The 12887-nt window shown below is 38.0% G+C and overlaps 1 protein-coding gene across 2 annotated transcripts in view; it reads right to left on the bottom strand.

Moving 5' to 3' along the window:
* The window catches only part of BLTP3B (bridge-like lipid transfer protein family member 3B), a 59383-nt gene that overhangs the window by 7619 nt on the left and 38877 nt on the right, over nucleotides 1–12887 (bottom strand). For both annotated transcript variants that reach the window (XM_075080240.1, XM_075080245.1), the window contains 5 exons: nucleotides 10238–11730; nucleotides 9653–9828; nucleotides 8091–8227; nucleotides 6349–6499; nucleotides 264–520 (listed from right to left, as the gene is read on the bottom strand). In XM_075080240.1, the coding sequence (XP_074936341.1) occupies nucleotides 264–520; nucleotides 6349–6499; nucleotides 8091–8227; nucleotides 9653–9828; nucleotides 10238–11730 (2214 nt within the window). The remainder of the gene's footprint in view (nucleotides 1–263; nucleotides 521–6348; nucleotides 6500–8090; nucleotides 8228–9652; nucleotides 9829–10237; nucleotides 11731–12887) is intronic.

Genomic DNA, 12887 nt, shown 5'->3' with positions numbered 1-12887 from the left:
ACAAAAGACACCAGGAGAAGAGGAAAAAAGTATAACATATTAATTCATATAAATAGCTTGGTCATGGAGCTAATTCCCCTCTAGGCATACCACAGAGCTAACCAAATCTATGGATTTTTAAATTGTTTCAGTGTTATCTAAAAACCTTCCAGAATATGATAGCAGTTTCTTTGAAGTTAACTGTATCCAGATTAGTAGTTTATCATCAAAGAAACAAGAACACAATTTCTTTAGAGCGGCCAAATAGCTCATTGTTAACATACTTTTAAATTAATCCTTGCATTAGAAACTTTTATCTTCATAGGCATCACTTCTGCAACAGTTTCATCTTCTAGAAAATGTTGAATGTTTGTGAGGGAAGACGTTAGAAATTCAGCACTGAAGTTCTCTACGTGACACTGAAGAAAACCGTTTTTTACAGCCAGCAGAGAATGTATGACAGCACTAGGCCCACTTTCCCATCTCAGACTAATCTCAGGTGATGAATTAACAGGTCCAGCCACAGATTTACAGTCAGAACCTGTTGCAAAAAGAAAACAAATCAGTATTAAAATTTTGCAATGTACAAAAAAGGAATTATGATGCAATTACTTCTACCTCTATTGTCCAACTGATTTTCCAAAAGTACTTTAGCAGCATTATCCACAAATTACGGCATTGCAAATACAGAACTTCAGAGCAAATTTCTAAGTATATCACTTCAAATTACTAAAGAGAAAAACAGTATATACAAGGACTGCTGCCTCACTGGCTAACACACAGGAACAGCAATGCAGTTAAGACAGAACATGGCCACATGGTGCTTCCATTATTTGGGTAGCAGTAGATTTGAACCATTAAAAAAACCCTTAGCAGTTGCTTGTTGGTTTCAGTATCTTTAACTGCAACATTCAACTAAACAGTTCTAAAAATAAAATAAAATAAAAGAGTTAAGGTAACCAGATATTGGGGAGTGGGGGTGGCGGGGGGTAGCCAGCATCCATTTGTTGTACAAAAAAGAGGGCTCACCACCAGAAATAATTACCCCACGAGATCCTTAAGTCATTTGGTCACTATGATGGCTGACCTACAGAAATTATCTGTATGACAAAAAGAATATTCACAGTAATTATGTAAGCAGCAAACACTGAAACTTGAAAGATAGCTGAAAAATCAGAGTAACGCAAGTAAAATCAACTGAATTACATCAATCTGTATTAGTAGAGCATCTAACTGTTAAACAAATTTGAAAGAATGAGAACAACAAAAAAAAAAAAGGCCTCTTGGTTTAAACTCTGGTTCCCTCAGGAAAGACCAATGTTTACAAGCTAAGAAACTGGAAAAGAGAAGTGGACAAAGTTAAATTGAAAGATGAAGTAAGACTGCTTTTTTCTATTTTTGTTTCTTTAATACTATTCTTTCTCCTCTCCCCATATTACTGACATGCAGTTTATTTTAGTTTCCCATTCTTGATTTCTGCTTATGCATATATGAGCAATTACCAGATAGCTGAAGAGAAGGCATACGGGAAATCTACTAGCAGCCTTCCAATACCTACAATGAGGTTATGAAGACAGAGCCAGGCTCTTCACAGTGGTGCTCATCAGAAGGTTGACAGACAACAGCACAAATTGCAACAAGAAAGCTTCAAACTGTACGCAAGGAATGAGGAAAATTAAGCAGTGGTGCAGGTTTCCTAGAGAGGCTGTGCAGTCTCTGCCCTCGGAGGCCCTTTCCAACACTTGACAGGATAGAGCCCTGAGCAACCTGGCCTGACCTCAGAGCTGCCCCTGATTTGAGAAGAACAGGACTGGACTAGAGACATCTTGACATCGCCTCCACTCCTCTACCCTCAATTACCCTGTGATCCTGTGAAGTGCACATTTCCTCTGTGGTGGCTCCTTTGCGGTGTACTATCTCATGGTAAGTAACCACGCGTACTGTTACGAATGCACCGTACTTTACCCCTCCATTTCAGAGATCACCTACTCTGAATAATCCAACATGTACTGCAAATGCAAAACACGATACACTGGTGGTCCGCAAGTTACATTGCTTCTCTTCAGTAAAGCTTATCCTGGATGCCTTTATATAGAGGAAAACCATACTTTACAGAATCAGCGTTCCTTCTGAAATTATGCATCTAGTTTACAAGGCGTCACTGCTGATCACATCACATTTGCGAGACACAAGCTTTTTGATATGTCAAATCTCTATAAATATACTTGGGTATCCTTCTAAAGAAAAGACATTTGTAGCATGTGAACATATATTGTTAATAGCTACTGCAATGCTGCAACAACTGTTCACTTTTAAGGATTCAGGTTATTGATAAGCTAAGCCAGATGAAGCACGCATCAAAACCATAGAAACAAGATGACAATTCCCTAAGTCACACTGACACTATGCTGGGTCAGATTCAATCAAAAACTTCGGATGTTAGATTTGACTGAATAGAATTTATGCAGATTAGGCAATGTGTCCATGCTGAAGTTACAAAGGCTGCCCACTGGCATCCCACAGGTCTTTGCCTCTTGCATTCTCCCCAGTTCTTGTCCCCAGGATCGGTATCTCTAGATTCTCAAAGCTTTTCCAAGGTAGGATCATAGAGCATAAGCTTTCTTTATGGATAGATACAGATTTTCTGTGGTTGCAAATTTGAAGTACCACATGCACGTAGTCATGTCACTGGCCAGAGACAGACCCAGAGTCAAGCCCCAGCGATGGCTGGTTACCAGTCACAGCAAGTTCTCCACTGGACCGAGGAGGAATTCCTGATTGCTCTTGGGAAGTAGTAGGGGAATGTTACCTGTTCAGTTCCTCTTAAGCAATACATGATGTATTATTTTTCAAAATTACAGACTGGATCACTCTGAGATACCTCTGGAACCTTCAAGCAGTGGCTCACAAAGGGCCTAATGAGAACCTACAAGAAGACAAAGGACATTGGGGCAAAACTGCCTTTTGTCCAGGTTCCTAACAACGGGAAAAGTGGACCACATCCCTAGTGGGGATGCTGATATGGTGCCTAGATGAAGCCTAGAAGTTTAAGACCTATGTTCTTGGACAGCGTGCTTCCTCTGAGAGGAAGCCAAACTAAGGAAAACAGATGCATGCAATGCTCATGTATACCAACTATAACTAAACACACCATCTCCAGGAAACAGCTCCACAGGAGTACTGGGAAGAAGGTTTTGAGCAGTCAGGAGGAACTGTATCAGTGCCTGTTTTGTACATGTCAATTTTAAAAAGAAAAAAAAGAAGTGGGTTAAAGTGGAGGGGTGAGGATAATTAACTTTTTATATTCATCCCAAAAAACATGCAGGCTAGTCAAGTGTTCTAGACCAAGTGCAGTCAGACAAGACACACAGCAAGAGGCAGTAACTTTATTTACTTAATACTGCCCCAGCCCGAACCTAGTACAGGTCTGAAAACTGCAATTTCAAGTTTCAGTCATCATGAACAGACATTGCCTGGAGCTACAGCAGCCCAGCAGGGTAATTAATTTGCTTTCCTATCTGTAGATTAATTAGGTTCCTCTTTCTGTATGGTGCCCAGTTCTCATGGATGACATTGTGCAGCAGTAGAGTCAGAGCATATGCACATATCTATTGGCACTAGAGTCAGGGTAGAACGTATCATTGATCTGGATTGACAAAGACCAATGGAAAGAACTGTAAATGAACATGAGAATCTTCAGCCTCTGCTGTGAACCAGAACCTCTCCCTTTGCTATCTCTGTGAATAGAGGTTTCCGCAACACTAACAGCCATGTCTCCATCCTTCAATCCTTCCAACGTTTAATGCTTAAGTGCTAGATCTCACATCACCCCACTAAAAAAAAAACAACACACAACAAAAAAAACCAAAACCAACCAACCCATAAAAAAACCCCACTAACAAACAACAAAAAAATCCACTGCAAGTATCAGGTACCTTTTGTGGCTCTAGTCCAGACAGAAGAGAATTAGCTACCAACAGTCCTGGAGAGGAAGGACAACTCTCCAGATGGGAGAATAATGACCACTCTGGCCAATAAGTCTCTGCAATTGGTTTGGGAAACTTTGTTTCCCTCAAGGATCTGTATTCTTCCTACAAATACAGAGAAAGAAATAAGCAGTATGTGCCCATAGTATTTCCAGACCACAAAAGAGCGCCTGCATCAATGCTGGAAGAATCTGTCGAAGTGTAGAAAAACAGCAGAAAATACCACACATTCAGTCTCAGCCATGAAGGCAATCTGGGTTATCTTGCAGATACCTGAAAGGGGCACAGTCAAGAGAGGATGGAGTAAAAATTACATTAAACAATTCAGAAGCTGCTATGAACTGCTGTTCCCTTCTCCTCCAAGCATGACAAGGTCTCAGTAAAAGCCCTGTCCTTCCCAGAGTATCTCTTGCCATACTCCATCCCCCTTCTTTTGTTACTGCTGCCAGACAAGATTTGACGAAGGCATCCATCCTGCAGCCAGCCCTGCAGGGAAGTGCACAGCTGCCACACTGCCCTCAAACGTATTCCAGCTATTAGGCATACTTTCCCTTTTCTACATTAACAGTATAGTAGGTTTTAAATGGTTATTTTTTATCCAGAACACCTTTGCAGAGTAGAATGACGACTTGATTATTCATTGCTTTGCATGGTTCCTCAGTTTAGTGGTTACAATTATTAATTTAGCACTTGAGTAAGTTTTATTAAAGGTCTTGCGGGGCCGGGGGTGTTGCTTTTATTGGGATATTTTCTTACACTTTTGCTCGCTGGTTCTTTTAGTTGTATTTTGTTACCATTAATTCATTTAAATTGTCTCTTTTGATCTAATTCTCAAGTTTTTTCCCCAACCTTGATCTTCTAAATTTTTAAAAAATTCTTTTCTCCCTTAGTTTTTATATTAGAATAAGTGTGGGAGATGGGGAGCAGCAGTGGCTGTAGAAGATTCCTGACTTGGTAGAGAAAGCACAGCCTTAGAGTGGAGAGAAGAAAAGATCAGTGGAGAGAAAGAGACGTACATTACAGAATGGGAGTGACCAGTGATATACAAAAGTGTTGTTGGCCCACCCATCCAGATACCCACCAGAAAGAGAAAGGAAGAGATATGGAGTGGAAATATTTGGAAATTTCAATCCTATTACAACCTTTTGTGTATAAAATAATCAGCCAGTGAACAAGCCTCTCAATCAGCTGAACCAGATCCACATGAGAGCAGGAAGGTGGCATGTTCTTACTATTTACTCCCTCTTTCTTTTACAGAGGATATGACAGATAACCGGAAATCAGTTTGCCTGCTGTATAAACTGAAGTTTAGCCATGAGTCTTCCCTGCTGGACCTCCCTCTTGCCTTCAGATGCCTGAATACAACTGCAACATCATACAACAGCTGCTCAGGCAGCAGGTGCCAGCAACTGCTCAGCTCACCATTAAATGGGTTCTTTAGCTAGGGCATCTGAGGCTCTACCACCAAGCACAACTTCCGGAAGAAAATCCATGCTGTTGGAAGGCTGGAAATAAATGGCAGCCAACAGCTGCTGCTATAGCTGTTTCCTGGGAAAGGAGATGAACCAGAAGCAGGTGCTTCAGGGATCTGCCCCAAAAACCCTACAGCGCAACAGAGCTCCCATCCAGCAATCCATGTGGAAGGCTGGCAGAGGGGGGCAAAGCAAACTGTGACATGAAGTGGCATGCCAATACATCACGCCAAGAAAAAAACCTCACAGTATGTGAGCTAGGTTTTCTGGCAGAGAACATACATGCACTCAAGCCCAAGAACAGCTCTGACAATACACTGGTTGATCTAGTTGTGCAAATATCTGGCATGAAACTACACCCTCTGTTCCTATCAAGCTTTTTTAAAAAAAAAAAGGGGGGAGGAAAGGCTGTCCTTGTAGCTCATCTTTCCTGATACAGAATCAATTTTTAACTTCTCTTAAACCACAGATTATAAATCTGTTTAAATTGTGGGTGTTAATTTAACCTAGAGAAACAGCTCTCAAAAAAAAAGAAACAGCCCTTCACACCAAGGTACATTTATGCAAAGTATCGTTAGAGCAGTAAGGGAGTACCGTCTTCATAAAACAATAACATAATGTAATGCAACTTGTTTGATTTAAAAAAGGCAAACTAATGACCAGAATTCAATGCAATGCCTTTTTTTTTTAACCCTGTAAAAAATGGTTCCATTTTTATTTCCTTCCCTTTCAATGTACATCAATTAGGAAAGAGATCAGAGTAGATATTGTAAACCAGCATAAAAAGGATGCTATTGTACTAATATAAAACTGTTTTTGTGCTTTAAGGCTAATGCAGTGTTTTTATTGACTTAGAACAAACGTTTCCCACCCCAATTGCATAACACTGAGATCTCATTGTTAGTTCTTACCCACAGTTCTGTTGCAAAGATAGTGTCGAACACTGATATTTCCCAGTTGATTTGGTACCACTTGGTTGACCTGTAGGCATATTTCTGTGTCTTCACCTCTGATGTCAATTTCACCATTAACACCAAATATTTGGAAAACCACAACAGACATCTGTCAACAAAATCAAGACAAAACAATGAGATTATAAATTGAATTTACAGTGGGTTTGTTTGTTGGTTTTTTTTAAGTTCTGTCTAAATCTTTTCCCCCAGAAGAGAATCTCTGTATCCATAACCCTTGCTCATAGGAAAGCACAAATTTTCCTCATTTCTTCTTCTTTTCTTTTTGCACCCATTGGCTTGACAACGGGTTGCTCAATTGTCTGTCCAAAGACAGGCACTTTTATTTATAACCCACTAATACCAATTCAGAATTGGCCAGAAAAGCCATGGAAGTGAGACAGACTTTCCCCACCCTGACAAAGAAGCTTGGGACCTATGTGACACCTGCAATTTTCTAAGGCTGCATTCAACTTCATGCATATCATAAGCACAACCAAGCATCTGCAGGGCTGAATCACACTAGGTTAGAGAACCAGGGCAGGCTACTGAATTTTGGCTATCTGCACAATAGCCAGCCCTTTTTCTCTGATTATTGGATTGCAGTATCTTTCAAAAACAATAGCAGACAGTTTCAAAAGTCAGCTTTGGTAACAGGAGATGTCTGTCTGTCATCATTGGTACGATTTTGGGCTCATTTTTCTAATGACTTTTTAGTTATATTCTACAAGTAGGAAAAAATACACTAACATACATTTGCATGACAATCAATGAATTCTGGGTTTTCCATATTACCTATATGCACAGGTGATTGAAAATTTATTTTAAAAGGAACCAATCATTTAAGTGAGCTGCTTTTTTTCATTGTTTTAAAAATGAAGGTGATCCACAAATATTTTAAAGCAAAGGTAGGACTACATGACTAACATTACTAAAAAGGAAAATACGTCAGCAGGCACACAATAGATTTCAGGAAATTCACTGTCTTTCTTTGGACCCATATAGTCTTAGGTTTCCAGTTCATGACCTTAACTGATACAAGAATATAATTTAAGAAGCATTGATTAGAACAAAGATCAGCAAGGAATAAGTAGATAAGCAGATGGAAAAAGCAGGACCCTGCATGGTGTCTCAGGGAGGGAATCTCTCTCTACACTATTCTTATAATCTTCTCTAAATACTGGGCACTGTCCTGACATAATCTTGGACAAGAGCCATCTCTGATCTGACCCAGTAGGGCAGTTGTTTCCTCAGCATCGGTAGCATTCTGTAGTTATCTGCAAATATAAGCACAACATCTCCATATAAGACATGTCAGAGTTACAGTGCTTTCTTTTATCTATACCTGATGATGTTAAAAAGCTCATTTTAAATATCATATTCAACAGAGCATAAAAGAACATGATATTACAAAATATTGCTATGTACTAAAAAATGTCAGAAAATATTTCTGCTTAAGTGACTATTGTCATTTATCAACAATGGCTAGAAAGGAGATAAAGACAGAGGATGCTCAGTGTAACTTGGATTATAATCTTCATTTGTACTTCATACAAGTCCACTAAATCTATAGGCTTACCTAATGCATTAACAAAAGCTCCCCAAACTACTTGAAAAAATCAGCTCTAAAAGCATTTATTTTAGCTCTATTTTAAGGTTTAATTTACTGAAGCATGTATTCTAATGCAATTCAATAGTATTACCATTTCTTCACTAGTCTCATGGGCATTCTCTGAAGCAGCGCTCATGGCATCTGGAGATGACCCATCACAATTTTCAATCACTGTGCCTCCTTCATGGGCATTTTCTGATGGGCTTTGATAGTTTGTGGCTGTAATACCTTCCACATATACATCAGAAAAAACGCAAAGTTAGCATAGCATAACCTCAATCACTCCTAAATTAAGAATAATGTCAGTGTCTGTTATGGTATGAATGCATTAACTCATTTCTTAGATGAGTTGAATGGCTTATTAAGCAAATATTTATGATTGAACTGCCAAATCCATTTCTCTTACAGAGAGTTCAAAGTTCTAGATGCTATGCAAGTAAGGCAAGCTATAGTGACAAAACCAAAATGGCACTCTACATGCATTATTTAAAAAATTGTTTTTAAGTCTTCCAAATATAAAACTGATCCAGCAGAAAAAAAGGTTGAAGATTTCAAGCCATGTATCTAAGACTGCACAGTGCCATCAGAGCAAATGTTTGCTGTTTTATGTTTAGAGAAAGAAGCTATATATTTTTTCGTTAGAGTGATCATGGTAGAGTTTCCTTGACAACTAGAAAGCATGCAGACTTAACTCACAGTTAAATTTTGGTTAACAAGCAAAAATAATAATAAAAAATCATATAAAGGTTATTTAAAATGGAAAATGTATTTTATGGTATACTCCCACATAAGCAAATGCAAGAATACTCCTACAATCCAAATATATAACAGGTTTGCAAGTGAAGCATTCTTCTCATTATTGGTCCAGACTGAAAAGAAATCCTACAGAAAAAGATGTCATTCTTTATTCAAAGTAGACTTTATCAGAAAAGAGGCACCAATAAAGTCTTCTTATCGTATTTCCCGACATCAGAAAATTATTTAATCAGTTTTGCCAGACAGCTACTACATCATTACGTTTGCGTAAGTCCACAATACTACACGCTACATAGACAAAATTACCGTATGCCTGAACTCCTCTGGCAGATCAGAAGCAAATGCTCACGCACAGATGAGCAAAAATTGGACAAATACCTGCTGTTAGACAGTCAATATCTAGGAACTGCTCCATACAGAACAAGCTGCAAGGAGACAACCAAATCTATCTGCCTGGTAATTAGCATGGTGAGTATTAGTGAAAATCCATTTCTTCTTCATCTAGTTTTAAAATCAAAGCTTCTTTACCACTTCAGGCTAACACTGATTCAGGGTACAAACCTATAAACACTTACAGCCAAAGCAACAGCTTTTAAGAAAAGCAAGGAACAGTTCCACTTAAATCAGAGTTACACAGCACTGCAGTGCTTTTACTCTCCTCAAGAGAGGAAAATTAAGTAGTGTTTAATTAAGTAGCGCTGCTTAAGTAGCACACCTTATTGCTTTCCCTTGAAATGATGTGCTGTGAATGTACCTGATATCACTGACTGCAGAAACTAACAGAAATAGTGCTGTAAAGTATCTAGGATTTGCTGCACCACATCCTTTTCAGTATTATTTTAGTAGCTAACAACATTTTCACGTATTGCTTAAAAATATTTTGTTCCACCTGCTTACCTTTCTCCAGAAAGCTTTGGCTGTCACTTCCATCACTCTCTATCAAATGATCCTCTAGCATCATACTGTCAATAGAAATAGTATCCAGAGAGACCTGCGACGGACTTCTCTTCATATTCTTGTAAGAAACAGAGAATGCAGGGAGGTTGGATGGGCAGCGTTCCTTAGGCTTTGCACTTTTTAAACATAAAGAGATTAGCAAATTATTATTTCAAATGAAAGGAATTACATAGATATTACATTAAAAAATTATCTAAACCAGGTGAGATATAAAAGAAAAAAAATCTGATTATGCAATCATCCCTTGACAAGAAAGAGATAAGCATTCCTGTAGATATTTGTGTCAATATTTTTCTCAATACATATTTTATAACATTTAAAACTGAAGTAAATAGGTTAAATCAATTAACAGCTCATTTTAGCTTTCATGTGGGATACTGCATCTCTTATAACCTTCTATACTTCTGAAATTTTCATCTACTAGATGTTCACTTCCGCTGACCATTACTAAAAGTATGTGGCCAACAAGATTGATAAATATTTTCAAGTAGTAGGAAAACAGATTTAGTATTAAGTCTGCTATACCTTGATGAAGACTGGGGTGCAACCGTTCTAACTGAAGTCACTTTGTTCATTTCAAGCTCTTCAGATTCTAAGGCAGTTTCTGTTTCCAAGTCAGTGACTTGGTTAGGGCAGCCTTCAGTTGCGTCTTCCTGTTCATTTAACTTAACTGAAAGTATGTTTTTGTCATCCTCTTTATCAATGAAAAATTCAGTAGAATCTTCCCTCTTATTTAAAATGGACACTGAGTCCCTAGGATGCAAGCTACTTTTCTCACTCAGAGGTCCACAGACCTCCTCTGAATCACTTCTACTAAAAAGTCCACTGCTTCCTCCTTCACTCGTATCTCCCAAACCTTTATCTGATGCATCATCTGAAAATGACGCTCCTTTCTGAAAATCCATATTACTGTCTGATTTAAACAAAAGAGGATCTATTAAAACTCCTTTATTAACTTCAGCATTCAGAGGCTTGCAGTCATTTACATAATCAAAATTAGTAATACCAGCTTGCACTATCTTATTGCCAACTAATTTACTCTCCGAAGTAAGAGCTTCCCCATTTCCCAAAGGGGAGAGTGTTGATGCCATGGGGCTTCCTTCTTCCGCAGCTGGAGACTTACAAGGGTTTCCCTGAGTCACTGGATGGAGTAGTAAGGCTAGTTCTGCACTTTTCAGTAGGATCCCAATGCAGACATCTGTTTGCTTTGCCGGTTTTCCTGTCACTGCTTCTACATCATTCCTTAAGTTTTCCAGGAGCAATACAAGGGATTCATGGAGAAACAGCAAAAAAAGATACTGGTAATGATTGACCTGCACGCTTACATGTTTTTGAACGTGGACAAGAACATGTACATCTGCATCAGAGGAAGAGCCTTCCGAAAGCACTCCTGAAGTGTCTGACATTTGAATGCCATTGGTCAAGGGCTCCGTCTCACTGCTGTAATACTCCTTTAAAAGTTTTTTACGCTGCAGTCTATTAGCAAGATCAATAGATTCACTTTTTGGAATGTTTAAAGCTGTCTTATTATGTGATAAAAGCTCTTTTTGTGACTTTGCAAATCTTACTGGCTGGCAAATCCAAAGTGAAAGTGGGAACGAGTCCACAAAGCTTATTGGTCGGCCTTTCCCACTTTTCGTTCCTTCATAATCTATCCAAAACTGGGAAAAATGCAAGGCCCAAACATCAGTAGCTGCAGAAGTCTTCAATGCATATTTATTCAGTTTTGGGATGATATAACCTTTATAAACATCATGCATTTTAGTATCTTGTTCATGAGCATGTCTCTGGAAGATTGGATGCAAAAGATTAAAATTCTTCTGGGATTTAGGAAAAGTGGTGAAAGTTCTACTGAAAAATTCACAGTCTTTGAAGTTCTGAAACAAAGCTTCTAGATCAGAGTGTCTGCAGTTTGGCGAGTATCTTGTATTTGTAGCAATCATCTCTGAACTTTGAATGGAAAGTGCACGAGGTTGATCTTTATGAATTTCAGGTTTGTTTTCAGATGGGATGATGAACTACAAGACAGAAATATATTTTGTCTAGTTAGAAATATGTGGATTAAGAAGGTATACAATTAAACAAACAACATAATAGCCATGACAGCTAAAATAAAGGAATATAATTATGATTTTATGAGAATTCAAGTACACTAACACAGAACAAGGATAAGTCAGGCTCACAGATTATCATTTGTGTTTCCTCTCATTTTTAAGAAGGATGCTGTGGCATCTAAACCTGATGCTTGTACAAAAACATAAGGGTCACCGGCGTTTCTTATCTGAAGGATTTATGTTTCAGTCAGCTATGTTAGGCTGAAGTGTCTCATTTCTTCAACTCAGAAACAGCTTGCCAGAAAGCTTCTTCAATTGTTCCAAATATTTAAACTTTGAACTCCAAATTATAGTTTTCTGTTTTCTAATCTGATTTGTCAAATAGGGTTTATCACTACACTGAGTACTACAGTATTTTATTTCCATGTTAAGACACAAGGAAAAAATCAAATGTTCTAACACAGCTAATATTCTTAACATTGCAGCATACTGAATAGGTTTTTATGACCATTATCTGGTAAACATAAACAATTTTCCTTCACAGAAATAAAAATATACTCCAACTTCTAAAAAACAAAGTAGTTCAGTCTACTGGATTGAATTTAACTAGGATATCTTTAGTGCAAGTTTTAAAGGAAATATATATTTTATGCCAAATCCTTTATCTGATGTTGTTAACATGGACCTTGCCCATGCTAGTTTTGCTAGTATCAGACAGACTACCTTCTGTCACAACATCTTCATGCTGGATCTAGAAAGATCAGAGTAAAAAAGTAATCTTAAAGACACTTAAAAGATAGGAGTGATGAAGCTTCTTCATGTAAACGAAAGGACTCAGAACAAAATAACCAAATATGTAACTACATAATAACTAACTATATGATATGTAAACATCAAGCACACCAATAATAAAATATTCATTTGCTAGAATAAAAATAATGCCGTTAATACAGTGATGAAATCATTAATATGAATCAAGGTTTGAGGGATTTAAGAATACTTTTATCTTCTCTTAGATTAGTGGGTTACCCACTTATAGCAATTCAATATTAAATCAGCCCATATTTGTAGCTGCCTGGTTGTTAGCTCTCAATTGTTTTCATTCAGTACAAAACATGTCC

This window comes from Phalacrocorax aristotelis, chromosome 1 (assembly GCF_949628215.1).
Source record: "Phalacrocorax aristotelis chromosome 1, bGulAri2.1, whole genome shotgun sequence".
NCBI lineage: Eukaryota > Metazoa > Chordata > Aves > Suliformes > Phalacrocoracidae > Phalacrocorax > Phalacrocorax aristotelis.
This window is presented reverse-complemented; position numbering and strand designations above follow the sequence as displayed.